The 23,858-nt window shown below is 45.1% G+C and overlaps 1 protein-coding gene across 1 annotated transcript in view; it reads left to right on the forward strand.

The window, feature by feature from the left end:
• The first annotated feature begins 921 nt into the window (after positions 1–921).
• Positions 922–23,858, forward strand: part of CARD9 (caspase recruitment domain family member 9) — a 38,562-nt gene continuing 15,625 nt past the window's right edge. The window contains exons 1-4 of the mRNA XM_073541038.1: positions 922–1,043; positions 12,507–12,716; positions 14,554–14,691; positions 23,284–23,609. Coding sequence (XP_073397139.1) covers positions 12,536–12,716; positions 14,554–14,691; positions 23,284–23,609 — 645 coding nt within the window. The 5' untranslated portion in view covers positions 922–1,043; positions 12,507–12,535. The remainder of the gene's footprint in view (positions 1,044–12,506; positions 12,717–14,553; positions 14,692–23,283; positions 23,610–23,858) is intronic.

A 23,858-nucleotide genomic window follows, 5' to 3' on the forward strand; every position in this document is an offset into this window, starting at 1 on the left:
TATACACCGCTTTGTGTTAGGGAGGGTCGCATGATGATCAGATGATTGCTGAGATCACAATGATCACGTGAAACCTGCCATCAAGTGTTCAATTTCCCTGCAGTGCCCCCACAGGGGATATGAAGTATTACACCCTTCTGATTGATCTCATTACTGTGTCTGTCTAATGAATAGGCATGATGGGCTCTACATTAGGAGACTTTGTAGCTGCTCTGATCAATTGATGACGGATCTCAGTGGGTTTTCTTACTAAATAATTAGGCCAGGTTCACATAGCGTAAATGCAGTCCGTTCAACGCATAGCGTTGGCAGACTGCGCTAACGCTACTCCCCTAATGTAATCGTGTTATGCGATCCCGCTAGCACAGATGCTCCATCTGCATTAGCAGTGACGGACCCTCGGACGCTGCAGACCGCGTCCGAGGGTCCGTCACAGAATGACGGCACATCGCTAGCGCATGCCGATTATGACATGCGTTAGCGATGCGCTCATCTATAGCATTCTATGGGTGCGTTAACACATCCGTTACATAGCGTTAATGCTGCTGTGTAACGGATGTGTTAAACGCACCCCCCTAATGCAATGTGAACCCTTAGAGTTAGGGATGTCATCCGGTCATCATCTTGTTGGACAAACCTGTGTGGGATCCTTTACAACCCTTCCTGACGCCCCCATACACTGCACACTTAGCCCGGCCAAGCGTGCATGTGTTTTCCATAGGTAGAGGAGAATAAGACGTTGACATGTCTGGCAGCAGATCAAGCACTTAAACTCAACATGCCCGATCCTCCTTTGCCCCAATATCCTCGCTAGCTGCACCTCTCATGGTGCCAGCGGGTACTTTTGTTTTCCTACTTTTTTTTTCTATTTTGTTCTGTTTTTGAGAGACAGATGATCCAGCTGCTGTGTGGAATGTGACCGCCTACAAGGAAGTGTGTGTGAGACTGCGCCAGCCCTGTCTATAACCTAACACCAAACTCTTCAGCTTCTCACATGGAAGAAGAGCGAACGTCTCTGAGCCCTACACCCTAAAGTCCATCAGGTCAGTCCCCAGCTCATTTCATACTCGCAGCACAATGCCTGAAGGTGAAATGCAGGTACCAGCACAGCAGAGCTCAGCTTGGCATTGGGCACTGCACCATATGGCCAGGTGTATTACCTGTGGTTTGTTATGTGGCTGCAGCTAAACCTGCTCCCATTATCTGCTTACCTGTGCCGGGAGGGAAAGAACACTTTCAGCTCTGCTACATCTAGATGATCCATCACACATTTCTTCCACTATGTTTCTGACTTATTTATAACTGACCCCCCGCGCCGGTCCCAGGCTAATGAGACCGTGAGACCCTCTTCACTTCCCATTTTATATCTCCGTCTATAGACCTCCTAGGGTCTATAACTTTTTCTTTATTTTCTGTTATTTTTATTTTAGGCTTTTTTTTTTTAATTTTCTAGCATTGCCATTTTAGGTTCCTTACAACTTTCTGATCTCTTATTGTTATAAATTTTTGTTATTTTTTGGGGGGTTGTGGGGGGGTTCAAAGTGACCCTAAAATGGTGATTCTGTCTTTGCATTTTTTTTTAAATTATTTTTTGAATTGTAGATATATTCTGATATTGTATTGACAGTTCCACGTGCGGCGACACTGCATATGTGAATTTTATTTTTATTCTTTTAGATAGTTTTTTAATCCTCCAGGTGATAGGAAAATCTTATTTGTTTTTCTTTTTATCGTTGTTTTTTCAACATTTTTGTTTGTCCCCCTCTGTATTATTGCAGTGTATTGTAAAATTACCAGTCTCTGAAGCCTCCTACCATTTAGGTGTACAAACATGGCAGTCACGGGGGACCTTCATCAGGCCCCTGGCTGCAGCACCCTACAGGCATGTTGCTGGGGGAAACGATGGGTGTCACTTCCCATTTCCAACCTCTTAATTGCCGCTGTCACAATGAGTGACACAGAAAAGTGCAACTTTATCTTCTGAGGCTACTGTACAAACATGAGCAGAGGATATATGATACGTCGCGGAGCTGCGGCTGTGAACGCCTCCGGTGATGGCACCTAGTTATGTAATAGTAGAGGCGTCACTTCCAGCGTCTGCTTTCTTCAGATCAGACACTGTTCACATTTACCCTGGAGTATGCGTAGGAAAATTGTGAACAAAATAATGCAGCAGGCTGGGCTATATGTAACGGTAAAATTGCATTTGCCGGAAAAAAAAACAAAGGATCCAATATGGAAGTTATAGGGAGGACTCTGGGATCACCCATTTTGGTTTTTCTGTTAAAGGGTCGATTAATGATAAGTTGCATTCGGACCGCGACTTGTGGACTGACCGAGGGTCTCCTGACCCAAAGTCAAGAGTTTCATAGGACGGCATTTCACAGATGAATTCAGCCTAATAGGGAAATGAACAGGTGGAAATGTGCAATTGCGGGGGGTCCGACTGCTGACCATCAATTCAAGAAAGTGAGAACGAGGGTCCTAAAATGATTGGTGAACATACATGACCTTGCCTCCGTCCACCTCATTAGAACCAATCCCTGCCAGTCCCAAAGAAGTGGACCGGTGATCATGTAAAGAGATGGACATACTGCCCACGTTCCCCCTTGAAAAAACAAGTTTATTGTTGCAACTGTTGCAATATGTTGTGTTCTGTAATGTGAATTGAGATATAAGTTAAAGGTGTTTGTAATGTTGATAGTGTGAGTAGTTTGACAGTAGGCATAGTGAGACTTAATGTTTGAGACTAGCCCAGACTGGGAAGGGATTTGTTGAAGGGAAAGTGACGGTTTCCTGTAGGAAGGCAGATAGGGCCTGGAGTGCATAGAAAAAGGAGCTAAGGTCTAATGTGAGCAGTACCGCATTCTGGGGTGTCTCAAAAGTGAGAGGAGACTGAAGGAAAGGGATAGCGAGATCCAAAGCCGAAGTGACTGAGAGACAGAGTAACCTTCCGGAGCTGGGTCATGGGAGAAGACACTTTTCGGCAAGACCCAGAGTTTATAACTCTTGAAGGTAACGGGCCTAAACAGGACTGAGTACAGGAGACGAGTAAACTGTCCAGGGCGAGCGTTCCAGAGCAGTCAGCATTAGAGGAGATAAGAAATTCCATACTGGCACCATAAGGGGAAAGGAGACGCAGGCCGAGTACATGACTCTTGCTAAGCAGGACTGTAGTGTCAAGATGGTTGTGGTGAAGTAGTGAGCAACAAGAACTGAAGAGGACAACTATAGAGAAAGCACAGAAAAGCTTACAGTTGTAGAAGCGTCCATAGACGGTGTACTCAATATCTCTTGTATATAATCCTTATCAAGTTCCCGTTTAGTAATAAATGTATTTATGGCTGATGGTCTCCCTCCATGAACTGTGAAACATCCGGTCCTGGCAACCTGCACAAGCATAGCGCCCTCACAGCACAAGTCCTCACACCCAGCCAGGACCTCCACCTTCATGCCGCGGGGCATATGAGAAGAGCCCCTCTCCCATGGCTACCGCACTGTGCCACGTTACATTCACGCAAGCACCCACCGTTCCATTCACACTAGGGCCTGTAGGATCCCTGTTCTTGTGATCGTTGATGGTCCCAGAAGTCGTGTGGGAGGTAAGAAATGCAGTCTGACCATCCACCGCGGTGCGATGATCCTGCACGATGGGTGGTACTTCTCACAGACAATAAATGGAACAGAGGCCGAGGTTGCGCACATCCACTCCGCAGAGCCAGTTTCCTGAGCTCTGTTATCGAAGTCGCTCGAGTTATTTCGTATTCCAGGCTTTTGCTAAAACCAGCTTGGGTCTAGACTAATACCGTGAGCAATCTGGGATGGGCGGATGACACATTGGGGGCCGCTTTGGGGGCCGCTTTGTTCGTACGAGAGCCCAAACTGTCAGGCTGTCACCATAGCTTGCAGTGATGTTGCTGCACCCTCCCATCTCGTGAGTACGCTCAGCAAATGTTTTCATAGCTGGTTTGTGCAGTGGCATCATACCCAGCAAAGGCTTTTTTTCGAATGATAAGTGCAAGTTGCATTATTCTCATGCATTGCAAAGGGTTAAATCGGTAGCATAATGTGACCTGACGCAGGTTTAATATCGGCTCCGCAGGTTGATTTCCGCAGCAGATTTTTTTTCTGATACTTGGTAAATATTGCTGCTAGATGGGATGGACAATCCGCGATGTATCCGGCCCGTGGGATCAGACTAGGAGGGCAGCCATGAATTTTTTGGGGGAAATTCTGGTGTTATGTCTAATGTCGAATTGCCATAATCGCCAGTGGAAGCCCATTTGGCTGTAAAGCACAGACACGGAGACGTGCACACGCTGGGATTTACGCTCGCTCCACTATTTGCCATTATCTCGAATTCCAGTCAATGTTATGAGAAATAACAATCTCGCCCCGGTGACCGCACTACATCTCCTCTTCAGATCTTCCATGCTGGAATGTAGCAGAATTAAGGATGTGTTATTGCTATACAGTGCACTTTGCATAGGACTGCACATATTGGGATGTGTATTAGACATTCCAAGTTCTGAGCACTTGAAGGGTATATTGGTGGGGTTCCGACTCCTAGTGTAAGGGGGTGAGATATGATCAGGGCCGGACTGGGACTAAAATTCAGCCCTGGCATTTGAAGTTACACAGGCCCACTAGTCACATGGTGACTATATAATATCTTTGTACACTTGTAGTTTACAAGAAGTGAGAAGAGATTAACACGACTATATAACATGTAGTCACAGCTGTGCCCAGTATTTCAGCTCAGTCCTATTTATTGCTTTTAGGTACAGTACTCCTCCCAAAGCTCTGTCCCCTTTTGTATGCATGATTACAGAATTCCTGGCAGAACTGCTCTCTATTGGGCAACCAGACCCCCTGGTTATAGCTGCCCCTATCATACCTCCCAACTTTTGAAGAAGGGAAAGATGGACAAAGACAGCAAATTTTGGCCACACCCGGCCACACCCATTTCGCAACTAGTCACACCCATGTCCACACCTAATCGCACCCATTTAGCACTGCTGATCACACTGACTGGTACTGAGGGCACAGTGGCTGGCATTATGGGCAAACTGACTGGCACTAAGGAAGAGAGAAAACAGAGAGAGAGGAAAGAAAGAACAGTGAGAGACAGAGAAAGAACAGTGAGAGACAGAGAAAGAACAGTGAGAGACAGAGAAAGAACAGAGAGAGAAAGAAAGAGGGGAAAGAAAGAAAGAACAGAGAGAGAAAGAAAGAAGTAAAGAAAAGAAAGAAAGAACAGAGACAGAGAGGAGAGAAAAAGAAAGAAAGAGGGGAAACAAAGAACAGAGAGAGAAAGAAAAAAGAAAGATTAGAGAGAGAAAGAAAGAACAGAGAGAGAAAGAAAATGAGGGAAAGACAAAACAGAGAATGAGAAAGAAAGAACAGAGAAAGAAAGAAAGATTCTATAAAGATACTATAGCAGCCCGGCTCACATTGTAGTGCCCACCTGAGCCTCCCGGTGCAGGACCTATCATGATCCGCTCACATGGCCGGCATCCCCGATTCCAAGGTGATCCTGCTGTCTGCGCTGTCGGAGGAGGACACGGTGATGGATCTGAAGCATTCCTGGTTCCGTCACAATCTCCTCAAGAAATTATCTCATTTCCGGTCAGCTTCCAGCACATCACTTCAGGTGGAACGTCATGTGTGTGTTTTAAAATGCTCCTCGGGGCTCCGCCGTGTACTCCTGTGTCCGTGGGAAAAGCCCGCTTTGTATGCTTTGTACACACTTGGCTCCGCTCCGTACATCCCGTACACATATGGCTCCACTCCGTACACACACGGCTCCACTCCGTCCACCTCATACACGCGCGGCTCCTCTCCGTACACCTCGTACACGCGCGGCTCCTCTCCGTACACCTTGTACACACACGGCTCCGCTCCGTACACCTCGTACACGCACGGCTCCTCTCCGTACACCTCGTACACGCACGGCTCCTCTCCGTACACCTCGTACATGCGCGGCTCCTCTCCGTACACCTCGTACACACGCGGCTCCGCTCCGTACACCTCGTACACGCACGGCTCTTCTCCGTACACCTCGTACACGCACGGCTCCTCTCCGTACACCTCGTACACGCGCGGCTCCTCTCCATACACCTCGTACACGCGCGGCTCCTCTCCGTACACCTCGTACACGCGCGGCTCCTCTCCGTACACCTCGTACACGCGCGGCTCCTCTCCGTACACCTCGTACACGCGCGGCTCCTCTCCGTACACCTCGTACACGCGCGGCTCCTCTCCGTAGACCTCGTACACGCGCGACTCCTCTCCGTAGACCTCGTACACGCGCGACTCCTCTCCGTAGACCTCGTACACGCGCGACTCCTCTCCGTACACCTCGTACACGCGCGACTCCTCTCCGTACACCTCGTACACGCGCGGCTCCTCTCCGTACACCTCGTACACGCGCGGCTCCGCTCCGTACACACGGCTCCGCTCCGTACACCTCGTACACACGACTCCGCTCCGTTCACCTCGTACACACGGCTCCGCTCCGTACACTTCGTACACGGCTCCGCTCCGTACACCTCGTACACACACGGCTCTGCTACATCCACACTGTAAATCCTGACCCCACACATACTTACCTCAACCAGCACCATGACAACAGCAAAGCAGAGTCTTGCAGACGCCAAGAGGCAAGCCTGAGCGCACAGGACCTGTGATGAGGTCACAGGGAGGGGCGGAGTCAGGGGTGACATGTCAGGGGTATGGACAAAGGATCCTGATCATTTGACCCCTGACTCCTCCCCTCCTGTGACCTCATCACAGGTCCTGCGAACAGAGAGAGCAGGCAAGCGAGTGCGACACTCTGAGTGGCTGCGGGGGGGAGGGGGTCTCATGCTAAGGCGAGGATGGGGTGCGTGGCAGCTTATCTCCCTGCAGTGCGGGAGGAACTTGAAAGTATCACCGCCGTGCTGCAGAGGGCCAGCGGCAGGAGCAACAGTGGCCGCAGCAGCTGGCAAGCGGCCAGATGATCGGGCGCTGCCGCCCGCGGCCCAAGTGACAGCGGCCCAGCGGGAAAATGCCCGGTTGGTTATATTGCCAATCCGGGCCTGGATATGATGTCTTTCATGTTTCCCTTCCCTCTGATTGTCTTCAGGTTCTTAATGTTTACAAATGTGTTTTATGATAATTGCCTACGGTACTGCTACATGTGTAACTGTATTACCGCTCATTGTTTATGGTATTTGCCACATTAATGTGTTACCATTTTATAGAATACTGTAATATATTGCTTTGTATTCCTGTATTATAGTATTACAGATATTATATGCCTTTTGTACATATACAGTTTGGGAAAGTTAGTGCATCCTTTCTTGGGAAATCAGAGGAGGGCACTCTTAATATGTAGTTTCCCCATAGACCTGGTAGATGTAATTATGTTGCGGGCCACTAGATGGGGGTATACTAGTGGGGCCAGATAGGAGGTTCATAAAGGGTTAATTGTAGGAAGGGCTGCTGTGAGATAAGGTTAGTGCTGAAGAGTAGTTTGGTCAAAAGGGGCCAGGGTGCCCAAGAGCCCACATGGGCTATTGGCCCGGACAGCTCGGCAGCCACGCAATGTTAAGCTGTTATAGCCCACGTTACCCTCGGCCACTGCGGATCTTAGCAGTGGGTCAGTACAGTAAAGGAAGATGTGGTGCCTTACCGCCTGGCCCAGTGCTTTTAGGGCAGAAGTTGGCTAGACTCAGGAGATGAAGGAAGTTGGAGCTTCGACGAGATCGGTACAGATGGGCCGGATGCTTCACCAGGGGCCACCAAACGTAGTGACTGATGAATTGTGTCTGTGGTGAAACAGGCTGAAGGAAATGTCTTTATAGTGAGGTCAGGCATGGAAGGAACTGGGGAGCAGTCTAGGGCGGTCCAGTCCGGGCGTGTACTGCACAGAAGTGACAACAAACAAGGGAAAGATGAGGAAACAAGCAAATGTTATACTGTACCAACTGTGGATGTAACGTGCGAAATCCTAAGTAAAGAAAGTGTTAAAGTTGTCTCGGCCTGTGTCTCCATTGATGGGGGTCGCCTAGAGGAGGGACCGTTATGGCCTGGGAAGTGCCCGAGTGAAGCTGAATCTGGAGGTGCAGGTATGCCGAGGAGAAGAGTATTGTTTGATGTAGGGGAAAGACTGGACACAGCGGCTACAGTAATACAGGTCACGACTACAGTCCTGTCCCTCCCTTACACTAGCATCCCCACCAGTCAGCTGTTATCTCTATCAGCTGATGTACACAGGGTATGGAGCCGGTACAGCACTGCTCTATACACCATGTAGTGGCCGTTCTTGGGTATTACAGCCCAGATCCTATAACAATGAATGTGATGTGAGCTGCAGTACCTGAGAACGACCACTACATGGCGTATAGAGCGGTGTTGTGGAACAGAGGACTCTTCTTTATTAACTTCCCCATTAGGGCATACAAACATAAGGTTCTAACCCCTTTAAAGGAACATTTGTCTACCTAGAAAATGTATCAGTAATTGATTGTGGATGGATTGGAATGATGGACTGGTTTCCTGGAGGTTCAACTAATGCCCTCCAGCGATCAGTTGTAAATGCTAGGGGGACATTGGCAGCAAGTATTCAATTTCCCTGCAGTGCCTCCAGAGGAGGAATAAGGAATTACAGCTTCCATTTGAAGTAGTGGGCTGTCTATGTCATGCGTAAACGTACTAAGTGCTAAACGGGATGGGATTCCTTCCAATAACCCGAGCTCTTTTCAGACAACCCTGTAATGTAAACTTTAAAAAAAAGATCATTACTTAAAATTTTTTTTACAATCCTCAAACCAGCGCATCGCGTTGTTAACCCTCTGCATTTCAGCCTCTGTAGATATGGCGGTTTGTAGTTTTGACATGCTGAGTGCAGCCCATGCTGGGCATATCTATGGCCGTGGTGTTTACCCAGTGCCGGCCGATGACGTAAAACACGTGCCTCCTGCTTCCCACAATAAAACTGTAATGACGTCTGCGGGTAAAGTCTGCAGAGGACGCTTTCATGAATGATAAGTAGATAGCGCAGGTGCACGGGAAACGATTACACCGTATTATTAATTAACTGCCCCGGCCGATAGAAGGTCAATGGCTGCAGCTCCGTATTTAAAGGGATTGTACATAAAGGCTTAGGACTCGGGGTATAGCAATGACGTGCATTACAATATACAGCACATGTGTCAACGTACCCTAAAATGGCCATAGGCTTGTTCTGTGGACAGCCATGCCCTTTCCCCATATGCATGCACGCGCCTCAAGTGCAATCGTTTGCACTTTTCTTTTTTCTCTTCCAAGAGCTAGAACTTTTTTAGTTTTTCCCCAGACACAGCTGCACAAGGGCTTGTTTTTTTTTTCTTCTCTTTTTTTGAAGGGTGGGTGGAGGGCGTACAAATTATCAAATGGAAAGAACATTTTTTACATTTATTATATGGACTAAATAATTGACAGTGTATTTTTATACATTGGACTTTTATAAACACAGTGGTATACAAAATGCTTGTTATTTTTTTAATTTTGGATGGATAAAATGGATTCAGGCTTTAATGATTTTTCTTTTGCCCTTTTTATCTACTTTTGAAAACATTTTTTATATTTTTTTACGTATTCCTAGTGAGCTTGCGATTGTTTGCTTGCTATATTACAGTTCATAGATCAAGCTGCATTTTTTTTTTGTTTTATGTGGGGTGTGGTGACGGCATAGATGCGCTACCAGGATTGTACCAATTTAATGCCACTACCACAGATTGGAAGTGGCGTTTAAGGGGTTAAACAGAGATAATCAGAGCTCGCTTCAGTACCTGCTGATAGGATCAGGTGCTGGGTAACACAACTGGCAGCGTCCCTGTGTGGAGCAGGTTCAGCTCCTGAGCCCGCTTTTTCGCCACAGCCTCCCCACCAATGTACTGTTACATCCTTGGAAGAGAAGGTGTGAAAGGGGAGGTAGCAAGGAGTCCTGCTTAAAAAAATAAAACGTAGTGCCCCCTTCACTTTCCATGGTCAACTGAGGCCCCTCTATTGTGTGCCCACCTTTAAGAAAAGATGCTCGAAAACCTCTGTGGGACTCATCATGGAGGTTGCGATGGTAAAACTACATCTTAAAGAGAAACAAGGATCATAAAATGAGCTATTGTTTAATTCAGGTTTTTATGATGCATGTATTTAAAAAAAATGCATTTTTTATATCCTGATCTTTTAAAAAAATAATAATTTTTAAATTTTCACAATACCAAGTGGGTTTTTGTTGCTTACATTTCCTGTACTTTCAGGAACATTTTTCAGCAGGCTCATTATCATCAGAGGCAGTATTACAATAAGTAACACAGCAGGTAAAACAGTATAAACTAATCACAATAAATAATGTCACAGCTCACCTCCTCCCTCTACTGCACAATGACTGATAACACACCATTCACAATAGATGTCACAGCTCATCTCCTCCTGTACAATGACTGTTAACACCTCCAAATACAGTAGATGACACAGGATCCACCATTCACAATAGATGATGTCACAGCTCACGTTCTCCTCCTGTACAATGACTGGTAACACCTCTATATACAGTAGATGACACAGGATCCACCATTCACAATAGGTGATGTCACAGCTCACCTCCTCCTGTACAATGACTGGTAACACCTCTATATACAGTAGATAACACAGAATCCACCATTCACAATAGGTGATGTCACAGCTCACCTCCTCCTGTACAATGACTGGTAACACCTCTATATACAGTAGATGACACCGGATGCACCATTCACAATAGGTGATGTCACAACTCACCTCCTCCTGTACAATAACTGATGACACCTCTATATACAGTAGATGACACAGGATCCCCTATTCACAATAGGTGATGACACAGCTCACCTCCTCCCATCACAATGACCTTTGTGGATAATCATTAATGTATTGGTGGATTTCTTGAAACAATCGGAAGTTATTGGTCTAAAAAAGCAAAAAAGCCCCACTGGCCAGTGTGAGAATTGCAAAATTTCTAATTTTTATTTCAATGCCTCCCTCCTTAAAAAAAAAATAATAATTTAACAAAAATATCTGATATAAACAATGTCATTCACTGATGATATATTCCCTTTAATGACTAATATATTTGAATGAAGGATGACTGCAACGGGCACATGCTTTGTAGAGTATCGCCCTCGATGTCATAGTAAAAGTGAGTCACCCTGATAACATCGTTATTATCGGATAATTGCTAATAATTCTAATCTTTACTACAAAGCTCCGGAGGTCATGTCCTCATAGTCTTTACAAGGAGGCAAAATCAGGAATATGGAAAAAGTCCCTAATTGCAAAACTGATCAAACCGAAACCGAGGTTCTTATTTGCTTGTTGGATTCTTTTTTTTGTTGCAGCATCTGAAGGTAGATAATCATGCTGAGGTTTGTGCATTTTGCCCTTTAGTTTGCAGAAGTCCGAGAAAGTTCAGTTTTTGTATCACAATTTTAGAATTTTAGTTTTATTCTCCGTTCTGATGAGTTTGATCTTTGTTTTTCCTGAAATGAAGCTGCAAACATTGCATGGACATACCGTAAAATCGTAAATGACAAAATTCTGACTGCCAGGAGCAGCCACTAGGGGGAGCATGTCAGATAACCGTTATTCTTATGCGCCCTGATTTTTGCTATAAACTGTAATAATGTAGATAGAACAAGATCATAGATCACAGATTCAAGAACCCTAAGGGGGACTAAAAAATAAACAAAAAAAGTTACAAAAAAAAAAGTTGCCAAGAGATTTAATAAAATAATTCTAATTGCCCAACTTTTTGTCCTTTAAAAATTAATTAAAAAAAAATTCAGTTTCACCACGTCTAAAAAAGTTAAATCTGTCCAAATACATAATTATTTATCTCCTACAGGAAAAACTGCAAAGCAAAACAATCTGAAACGCCCAAATTTCCTTTTTTTTTTTAGGTTACCACCCCTTCCTAAAAAATGCAATGAAAGAGATAAAACATTGTGTGTACCCCAAAATGGTACCAATAAAAACTGAAGCTTGGCACAAAAAAAAAAGCCCAAACTTAGGCCAATTAAGGAAATTAAAAAAAAAAATTCTGGCTCTTCAAACACAAGGAAATTGTAAATTTATTGATTTTATTTATTTATTTTTTTTTAGAATTTCTGATTTTTTTTTTCACCTCCTGAATAAAAAAAAATACAAGTTTTGGTATTGCCAAGTCATTTTTACTTCACAAATTAAAAAAAAAATGGCAAAATGTAAGTTGATTTTTTTTACCATTTCATCGTACTTGAAATATTTTCCCCGTTTTTTTTGTTTTTTTTCAGTACAAAATATGATAAAAATTAATAGCACTCGGCCTGCAAAAAAAAAACAAGCAAAAAAAAAAGAAGTTGCGGCTCTGACAAGAAGGAGAGGAAAAAATGAAATGGGAAAAGATGAAAAGGCTTAAACATGACTGGACGACCGCAGAATAATCTTTTTATTTTTCCTTTTATTTTTTTTAGTTTTTTGTTGCTTTTGACCTATTCCCATCATGTCTGAAGATGAAGATGAGGAGTGCTGGAATAAACTGGATTGTTACCGGGTTAAGCTGATTTCCATTATAGATCCTAACCGGATCACCCCATACCTGCGCCAGTGCCGCGTCATTAGCAGCGACGACGAAGAGAATGTGTTCAATGACCCCAACCTGGTCATCCGCAAGAGGAAAGTGGGTGAGTTTCAAGTCTATAACGAATCCTTTCCATCCCAGTGACTGTGGCGGGACAACTTGTGTTGAATAGTCTGATTTTAGCAAATTAATGCTTATTCATATTTGTCAAGACCTCTGCTTGCTGTCAATGAAAAATGAGGATGAATGACCTCATGGAGATCAACATCCAACACTGCGGAGACACCATCACGTTTCTCAAAGCAGTGATTCTAGAGCACTGCCCCCATCCCTTATGGGAAATATGTAAAATATGCAAAACAGAAGCCGCGGAGACACCATCACATGTGTCTCAACGCAAGCAATGACTAGCCAGGTCTTTCCCCGGGAAGGAACAACTACGGGAAGGGCAGTCTCCAATGAAGGTGGTGGTGTCTCCGCAGTGTTGGATGTTGATCTCCATGAGGTCATTCATCCTCATTTTTTCATAGTCTTTTACTAGGCATTGCTCCTACTGGCCAGTTTCCTACTCCACACTGATGAGGGGCAATACCCCGAAACAGCTGTCTGTGGATGGATACCATGTTTTGGCATAGGTGGTCTCCTTCATTGAAGACTGCCCTTCCCGTGGTTGTTCCTTCCCGGGGGAAAGACCTGGCTAGTCATTGCTTGCGTTGAGAAACATGTGATGGTGTCTCCGCGGCTTGTGTTTTGCTGTCAATGAAAGGCGTAATTTTCCCATCATGGTCATATGATGCTCATTACAAGATACAGCTCTAATGACTGTGCGCCTGACCATCATGTGACAAGGAGCGCATCGCTTCCTCTAGAAGGAAACAATGGAGTTTCTCCTTGAATAACTGCAAGCAGAGATCTTAAAGGATTATCTCCCATTTTAATTCATGGATATTGTTGGATAGAGCTTGTAAAAACAAGCAATTTTGCAATTTACTGCATCTTAAAATTTTCAGTACTTTTTAAGATACTAAGGGTGTGTGCACACGCTGCGGATTCTGCTGCGGTTCCGCAGCGGATTTGGCCACTGCGGATCCGCAGCAGTTTTTGCTGCGGTGTACAGTACCATAATATCCTATGGATATTAAAAACCGCAGTGCAGACGGTGCGGATTTTTCCGCGCGGTTTTCCTGCGGTTTCTAAACCACAGAAAGAATTGACATGTCAATTCTTTCTGCGGATTCCCCTGCGGTTTGCCATCTCTTCCATTGTGGAGATGAAAAACCGCAGGGCAAAACCGCAGCATATGCACATACCCTAACACTTTTCTTTTGTTTACAACTCGTCGCCTTAGAAACCGACCACCGCTGTCAGACAGCAGAACATGTGCAGCGCTTACAAGCTCTTCTCTATTGAGCTTACAAGCACAATTTTGAACATTGGAGAGTGATGTTGCCTTCAAATCCCAGACAGTTGCAGCGCAGAGCTTACAACTAGACTGCAGCGGTGGTTGGTCTCCTAGACAATGAGCTATAAACAAAAGAAAAATGTTAATATCTCAAGAACGGCTGCAAATTTTAACAATCAGTAAATTGCAAAAGTGCTCGTTTTTACAATCTCCATGCAACAATATCCAGCTATGACAGGAATAACCCTTTTAATTAAATGGGGAATTGATATTTAATGTTTATTAGAAAATTGTATAACTTTTTAAAACTTTTATTTGCTGCCTAAGGCACTTTGACAAGACACAGATCTGCACGCCAAATAGCCCCATTAAAAATAGTACAATACGTCATGTGTACCCCAAAATAGTACCAGTAAAACAACACAAATGAGCCCTTGTACAGCCCCAATGGTAGAACCATAAAACATTAGGGGTATTGTTATAAAGTTTTCCCATAGATGTGCCTGTATTACTAAGTCCGCACGTTTTCTCCGTACAGGCGTGTTGCTGGACATCCTCCAGAGAACCGGATATAAAGGATACGTCGCTTTCCTGGAAAGCCTAGAACTGTATTACCCTCACTTGTACAGGAAGATAACTGGAAAAGAGCCCACCCGCGTCTTCTCCATGATCATAGGTAGCGCTCGTGTCTCTGCTTGCCTTTTTTGTTGGCGTTCGTTCTGAGCCTCTTTTACAGAAACTGCGGCACTTGGCACACCCTAAATTACTAAGATTGCAAGCTCGATTTAAACTGTAAGGTAGTCATGGAGAGCCATGGTTTAGGCTGGGGCTTATTGGAAATTTGTGGTCGTGTAACATCAAGCTCATAAATATCGCAAAGAATGAAAGTCTATGTGGTCAAGCAGTGGTTCTAGTAGGGCTGAATTTCTGCTGACTGTCAGGACGCAGTGACGGCCACATTCACTATCATTAATTGCAATGTGACGGCGTCAGAAAGTTGCCTCATCTCCAAAGCCTAAAATATTTGGATCAAGATGGCACACGTGCAATGGGAACACTGCGCGGCAATAGATGTGTGACACATTCTGTCATTGCAGTTTTGTTGAAAACAGCTTAAAAGTATGAAGAGTGACGTATTACATATAAATTATATGTTTATTACAGCTGGGTATGATCAGGGACGTATTTTACAGTAGTCACCCGAAAACCGGTGCCTAGGGCGGCAGGTTGCCGTGGCGCCACCATGAATGAAGATTTAAAAAAAAATATATATATATTTTCTTAAATCTCCCTCTTTTTCTTACATCCACTGGACTGGGGAGGAAAACCACCATCTTTATTTTTTTGTTCCGGGGTGGAGGGGGGTGCATGGGCAGAGGAGCACCGATCAGCTCCTTTCCCCGATGGAAGAAGAAAAGTCATACGAGTGAAGGACTAGTGATGATATCATGTCCATGTGACTTAAAAGCAGAGCCATGCTTCAGATTAGTGATTTAGTGTTTTCCCGGGTAGGAAGAGACACTGGTGACAGGTAATTCGAGAACAGGGGTACATCATGGGATTGCAGGCTGTGTGTGGGGGTACATGAGGTGCAGGGTGCATATGCTGGTGCAGGCTATATGTGGCTGTACATGTTGGGGTGCAGGGGACATATAGTGGTGCAGGATACTTATGCTTATGTTACGTGCACACCGCTAGGTTCAGATAGGGGCGGAACAGGTCTCATGAATTCTTTGGAACTCTGGGGGCACCGTTACTCAGGGTGACCATGTACCGCAGCTTCCTCAGGCACAAGATGGATCCACTTGCTCACACAGATACAACTTATAGAGTCCTCATGAACATGAACAGTATAGTTTATTGTCACAGCACATTCAGTAGAATTCAAGTCTCTTAAGCACAGGCTTTATAACAGTACAGCTGCTTCTTAGAGGCACATTGACTAAAGGTACTGTGACACTTAGCGATACACCAGCAATCCCGACCAGTGATATGACGCGGTCAGGATCGCTGGTGCATCGCTAATTGATCGCTAGTGAGCTGCCACACAGGCAGATCTCACCAGCGAAATCGCTGGGGACGGGCGTCGCTACTTAGGCTTCTTTCACACTTCAGTTTTTTGTGTCAGTTAAAATCCGCCAAAAAGGAGGAAAAGCGGATCTGTTCCTAACTGATGCGAACGGATGGCACAGGATCCGTTTTGTGACGGAACCGCAGAATGAAGAATTTTAAAGGAACCGCTGTCCGGGAAGGAGAGAGAGAGAAAGATATCGCTTAGTGTGACAGTACCTTTACAGTCTTTTTTCTTAGCACAGTTCAAGACTCTACAAAGGCACAGCAGTACACAGCATTTCTTCTGGCACAGTGATATGGAGGGGGGGAGGGTTTGCTGAGGGAGATTATCCCTGTAACACAACTTCTTATCATGATAGACTTTCTCCAGTAGCAGTATAGGGATTTAAGCCCCCATTACACACTGCGATATCGCTAGCAATATCGCTGTAAAGTCACCGATTTTGTGACGTTGCAGCGATATTGCTAGCGATATCGCTGCATGTGATACTTACCTCCGACCGGCTCCCCCGCTGATTATAGCTGATCGCGCGAGAAGCTCCTGGACTGTTTCTCGTCGGCCACTTCCTGCGGCGCTTCCTGCTGTGACGACGAGTGACGCGTGGAGCCGGGCGGGAGGATGCAGGATCGCCTAGTGTGACAGGTAAGTAGCGATCCCCGTCCCCAGCGATGTCGCTGGTGAGATCTGCCTGTGTGGCAGCACACTAGCGACCACCTAGCGATGCACCAGCGATCCTGACCGCGTCATATCGCTGGTCGGGATCGCTGGTGCATCGCTAGGTGTGACGGTACCCTAAGGGATATAGTAATAGATTCATGCACATATAACCTCTAAATAATGAGGAGACAAAAAAAGGTGTCAAACTAAAACCTTGATACTTAAAGGTACAGTTACATCCAGACCATAATAATTAAAGTTATAAAAATACAAGAAAGCACAATTGCAGTAGTCCACAATAAATATTGCACTTAGCCCAACTGGTATTTAGGTGCTACCAGTGGTGGATTATAATGAGGTCAATCTGGGCAGTAGCCCAGGGCCCTGTGGTGTGGGGGTGGCCCACCAGCCCAGGGTAAATTGCCCCATTATAATCCGCCACTGGCTTCAGGACGTGCAACTTTACCGCTGACCTATACTGGTTACCTGGGACGCTGTCTCTTTAAATGAAAAAGCTGACACATTTAATCAAGCTGCACACTTTACGCATGCGTTGTTCCACACTGCCCAATTGCATTGCGGGAATTGTAGTCTCCTCTGCCTTGGAACCTTACTGCTTGGGACGTTCTGGGACACTACCGTTCCCATAGTGCTTTGCATCTCAGGTGGGCGGACCGTTGCTGTAGACAGTAGATACTAAACTTGAATGCAGCGGCGGGAAGGGATTGTAGTAATCGGGGAGGGAGATGTGTGATACTCAGTAGCTGCTCCGCACCCTTCACCGGCGCTCAGCGGAAGTGTAAGTATCTCACTGTGTCCATTGCTGGGGCTGTGGCTGCATGGCAGTCATCCTGTGTGATTGGGGTACATGGCCGCTTACTAGCGCTCTGCTGTGTGTCATAAGCCTGGTAAAGTTAGTGTATACAGTCACTGTGGTGTAATGCACACATTGCAGCTCTGGCTTCCATTTATTGCGAATACATGTGGTGCTGTATACCATGTGCCGCTGTCTGTATACCATGTGCCGCTGCCTGTATACCATGTGGTGCTGTATACCATTAGCCGCTGCCTGCATACCATGTGTTGCTGCCTGCATACCATGTGGTGCTGTATACCATTAGCCACTGCCTGCATACCATGTGCCACTGCCTGTATACCATGTGGTGCTGTGCTGTATACCATGAGGCTGTGTTATATACCATGGGGGGTACATTATGTTCTATGGGGGAGGCTGTGTTATTTAATATGGGGGGCTACATTATATTCTATTGGGAGGTGGGTTGTATTATATTCTATTCGGGGCTACATTATATTCTAATGGTGGCTGTTTTATATTTATTATATTCTATAGGGGGTAATTGCATCATACTCTATGAGAGGGCTACATTATATTCTGGGGGGGCTAGATTATATTGTATGGGGGCTTCATTATATGAGGAGGGCTACATTGTATTCTATGGAGGGGCTACATTATACTATATAAGGGGCTGCATTTTATTCTATGGGGGGGCTGTATTAACCTCTATGAGGAGGCTGCATTATATTCTATGGGGGGGTTACATTATATTCTGTGGGGTGGATGCATTATACTATAAGGGGTGGCTGCATTACACTATAAGAGGGGGTCTGCATTATATTCTATGGGGGTTACACTATATTGTATGGTTGGGCTGCATTATACTCTGTGGGGTAGCTGCATTATGCTCTATGGGGTGGCTGCATTATACTATATGTTGGCTGCATTATACTGTAATGAGGACTATGGGAAATACATTATACTATGTGAAGAACTATGGAAAGTGAATTCTACTACATGGATGACTGGTGGTGTATTATACTATAAGGAGTGTATTATTCTATATGGAGGACTGAGCAGTGTATTTTAACATATGGAGGACTATGAGGAGTATATTATACAATATGGAGCACATTTTATATGGAGGACTATAGGGAGTGTATTATACTATATGGAGGACTATGAGGAGTGTATTATACTATATGGAGGACTATGGAGCACATTATATTATATGGAGGACTATGGGGTGTAAACTGTTGATGTGCTGCTGATAACATGATACTGTATGGGGACAGATTGATCCATTAGTGATCATTCTGTCCCCATCATTCTTTCTCAGACGGTGGAAAGAGGCCAGGAAACAAGTGTTGAACGATTTCCTTATTGTCGATCACACTCGTTTAGCGGCCTGAACTCAGCGCTTGTAAATACAACTGAAATGCTTCTGTGTGATGTGCAATATGTTAGCATTTGGGGCCCCATTTTAAACTTTGCCTAAAACTGGCCCTGATTGTGATTTAGAGGAACCTGTTTTACCTTTATTGATTTATTGGGCTACTGGACCCCCATGTACTGGAAGAGACGCAGCTGATTGGGGGAGGGGTGGAGCCTTGCACATTGGAACAGGCTAATCCGATCGAGTGGGTGGCACCTGGTGCAATTTTTTTTTTTCTTCCTAACTGAAGGGTAAATTGACTAGATCAATGGATGTTTGACAGGTTATAGTTTCACTCACCAACTATTTTTCTGGAATAATCTGTTTCAGGTATATGATGACCCCGTCACATGACCGGGGGGCCCACAGAGTCTGAACAGCCTGGGGCCCTGGCTACCCTTAATCCACCCCTGGGTGCTACAGACAAAAAACAATAGAGGCAGGTGAATACCCAAATAGTAAATAATGCAATTGCACCAAATCTGCAAGGCCCTGTGCAATTGGCCCAGGAACACACTGAGGCTGTGTGCACACGATGCAGATTTGCTGCGGTTCCGCAGCGGATTTTACCGCACAGAAATGTTGCATATCCGCATTGTGATGTACAGTAGCCTTAAAATCAATGTAAAAAAAAACCACTGTGCAGACGCTGCGGATTTTTCCGCACGGTTTTCCCGCGGTACAAAATCCGCAGCAGGTTACTTCTTTTGTGCGGTTTTCTATCTCCCCTGTCACCAAATCCGCAGGGGGGAAACCGCGATGGAAAACCACACAAAAACCGCATGAAAACCGCGTGAAAAATGGAAGAAATCCGCAGGAAAAATGCAGGTCATTTGACCTGCGGATTTCTTCCATTCTGCGCGGAAAAATCCGCAGGGCCAAAGAGTACGTCTGCACTCAGCCTGAAGGTTTCAAGCACAAATATAGCTGAAAGAGAAAAATATTTGCTGGTTGTGAAACTAGTAACCACACCTAAAGAGAAAAACTGTGGAAAAAAGGAAAGAGGTTTGATTAGTGCTGAAGAATCTTAAATATTTCAATTGAGCAGTTCCTGTAAAAAAATGCCTATGAATGGTATTGAGTTAGTATATGAAAAAGGCAAACATAAGAAGAAAAGCCCGCTTAGATACAGGTGGTTCTGAATAACCCTTGTTCCTGTATGTAACAGGTGAATAGTTTCAGAATGGTAGGAGAAGAAGGGATTTAGTTCTAAAGTCTCATGAAACCTGCCCCGGCCGGTGGCAGTTCCTTCATATAAAACGGAATTGGCCCGTCAAGGACCTGTTGGTTAGGGTGGTTACCTTGTGCAATGTCAAAGGAAAAAGTCCACTCCTGTGGTAGTACAGACGACAATGAAGCCAGCTGGCGGTGGAGGAATCCCGGTAGCCGCGGTCGGTAACTGCGTCCTCGCTGTGTGCGATGGTAGGAGCAGGACCCGGCGTGACGCAGGGAGTCACTTGGTAACACGTGACCCAAGCTTGCTGCTGGCTGCAGGAAGGTACGGATAGCAGAAAGGACCCAGAAACATCCTACGCGTTTTGAAAACACGGTTTCCTTCGTCAGGCAGTTACCGACTGCGGCTTCTAGGATTCCTCCACCGCCAGCTGGCTTCATTGTCGTCTGTACTACCACAGAGAGCGGACTTTTTTCCTTTGACATTGCACAAGGTAACCATCCTAACCAACAGGTCCTTGACCGTGCCAATTCCGTTTTATATGAAGGAACTGCCACCGGCCGGGGCAGGTTCCATGAGCTTTTAGAACTAAATCCGTTCTACTCCTACCATTCTGAGACTATTCACCTGTTACATACAGGAACAAGGGTTATTCAGAACCACCTGTATCTATGTGGGCTTTTCTTCTTATGTTTGCCTTTTTCATATACTAACTCAATACCATTCATAGGCGTTTTTTACAGGAGCTGCTCAATTGAAATATTTAAGATTCTTCAGCACTAATCAAACCGCTTTCCTTTTTTCCACAGTTTTTCTCTTTAGGTGTGGTTACTAGTTTCACAACCAGCAAATATTTTTCTCTTTCAGCTATATTGTGCTTGAAGCCTTCAGTGTGGTCCTGGGCCAGTTGCACACGGCCTTGCGGATTTCGTGCAATTGCATTATTTACTCTTTAGGCATTTTCTCACCTGCCTCTATTGTTTTTTTGTCTGTAGCACCTAAATACCATTTGGGCTAATTGCAATATTTATTATGGGTTAATGCAATTGTGCTGTCTTGTATTCATATAACTTCAATTATTATGGTCTGGATGCAACTGTACCTTTAAGTATCAAGGTTTTAGATTGACACCTTTTCTTGTCTCCTCATTATTTAGAGGTTATATGTGTGCGAATCTATTACTATATCCCATATACCTTTGACAAACTTGTGGTCTTTGTCTAGCTTCGCTGCACTTGTACACCTCACTCCAGCGACGCTGAACTTCCTATCAGTGCAGGGATTAGCCCAGCTCCACTCTGTAATGAAAACCTGTGTCCCTATGGTTCACTTGCGTTAAGGTATTTTAGAGACAGATCATACACAACTCATCTTTGTTGCTGCCAGAATGTAAACAAGTTTCCCACAATCCCCCTGGGGCTCAGCTAACTACTCCATGTCTCCTGTGACTGTGTTAACCCCTCTAAATGCTGGATGCTTTTGAAGCAACAGCAGTTAGCACTATTTCTGCAATTCACACTTATGCAAGCTGTATGTGGGTACATATGTTGGTTCATGCTATATGTGGGAGTACATATGGGCATTCAGGGGACATATAGTGGTGCAGGATACATACAGTTGTTCTCAAAAGTTTACATACCCCAGCAGAATTGTTACTTTCTTGGCCTTTTTTCAGAGAATATGAATGATGACACCAAAACTTTTTCCCCACTCATGGTTAGTGATTGCGTGAAGTCATTTATTGTCAAACTACTGTGCTTTCTCTTTTTAAGGCTGGGTTCACACGTAGCGGAACTCTCGCGGAAATTACCGCGAGAATTCCGGAATTCCTTTCCGCGGAAAAATCGCATTTTAAATTCCCGCGATTTTCCCGCGGAAAAACTAGCATTTTGCAAGCGTAATTAGCTTGCAGAATTGCTAGCGTTTTCCAAGCGATCTGGAGTATCGCTTGGAGAACTGATTGCCAGGTTGGTCACACTCGTCAAACATAGTGTTTGACGAGTGTGACCAACTTTTTACTATTGAGGCCGCCTATGCGGCATCAATAGTAAAGATAGAATGTAAAAAATAATAATGAAAAGAAAAATATTGTTATTCTCACCTTCCGACGTCCTGCGCAGCCTTCCCGCCTCTCTCCACGCTCCTGGTCCCAGTAATCCTTTGCGACAATTACCACGATGACGTCTGTTCTCGCGTGATCGTGACATCTCGCGGTCATTTGCAATGACGCTGTGTGAATGAGCGCGAGACTTCGCGATCCCGCGAGAACGGACGTCATCGCTCGCAAAGGCATACTGGGACCGGGAGCGTGGAGAGAGGCGGGAAGGCTGCGCGGGACGCTGGAAGGTAAGAATAACAATATTTTTTATTTGAAATTCTATTTTTTACAGGGATATGGTACCCAAAGCCCGGAGGACAGTCTCCTCTCCTCCGGACCGTGGGTACCATCCACAAATGTTCTGCATACTTTTCGCATGGTGGGCACAGCCACATGCGGAAAGTAAGCAGAACAATGCATTCCTATGGGTGCGGGATCGCCGTGATTCCGCGAAATTAATGAGCATGCTGCGTTTTTTACCGCGAAGCGATTCCGCCGCGGTAAAAACCGCAGCATTGCGGAATCCCATAGGAATGCATGGGATGCTTATTTTTCGCGTTTTCGCGGCAAAATCGTACGGTTAAAACCGCTGCGGAAACGCAAAAAAAACGCCACATGTGAACTCAGCCTAAATCATAATGACAACCCAAAACATCCAAATAACACTGATCAAAGGTTCACATACCCGATTACTTAATATCGTGTATTGCCCCCTCTAACTTCAATGACAGCTTGATGTCTTTTATGAAAGTTGTGGATGAGGTTCTTTGTTTTCTCAGATGGTAAAGCTGCTCAATCTTCTTGGCTAAAAGCCTCCAGTTCCTGTAAATTCCTGGGCTTAGAGTGCCTAGGGCAACATAACCACCAAATACTGCCCTGCACTTCTGTATGACACACCAACTCCTCTAGGTGAAATTGCTGACTCTTAATGTAGTTACTCAGGATAAAAAAATTCTTCCAAAAACAGCACCACACCAGCTTACAGGTTGTATCTGGTATTACAGCACAGATTTTCATTTTTGTTTCTCATTTAGACACAGCAGGGGAATCCAGCCTGACCCAGCTCCTCATGAACGAAATGCTAAAACTTCAGCAGACTATTCAGGAGGAGAGACGAAAATACAAAGAGCTGCATACTTTAGCCCAGGAGAAAGATGATAACATTCGGCAAATGCAGGTCAAGGACAGCGAGCTGAAGAAACACCAGGAGAGGGTTCTTAAGATGAAAGAGGAGGTAGACAATTTAAACAAAGAACTTAAGAAGTGCAAGGATGAGAACTACGAACTGGCCATGAAGTATGCCCGGCAGAGTGACGAGAAAAACACTGCACTCATGAAAAACAGAGAGTTGCAGCTCGAGGTTGGTAGTAGTGTGCTAGTAGTAAACCATGTAGACATTATCTGCTTATATTTGTTGCTTGTTGTTTTTTTAAGTGCCCTCTGGCGGCTGGTTGTATTGTCTAGAACCCTCTGGCGGTTGGTTGTATTGTCCAGTGCCCTCTGGCGGCTGGTTGTATTGTCGCTTGCCCTCTGGCTGTTGGTTGTATTTTCCAGTGCCCTCTGGCGGCTGGTTGTATTTTCGCTTGCCCTCTGGCTGCTGGTTGTATTT

This window comes from Dendrobates tinctorius, unplaced genomic scaffold (assembly GCF_039654945.1).
Source record: "Dendrobates tinctorius isolate UK_male_01 unplaced genomic scaffold, ASM3965494v1 ptg000120l, whole genome shotgun sequence".
NCBI classification, from domain to species: Eukaryota; Metazoa; Chordata; class Amphibia; order Anura; family Dendrobatidae; genus Dendrobates; species Dendrobates tinctorius.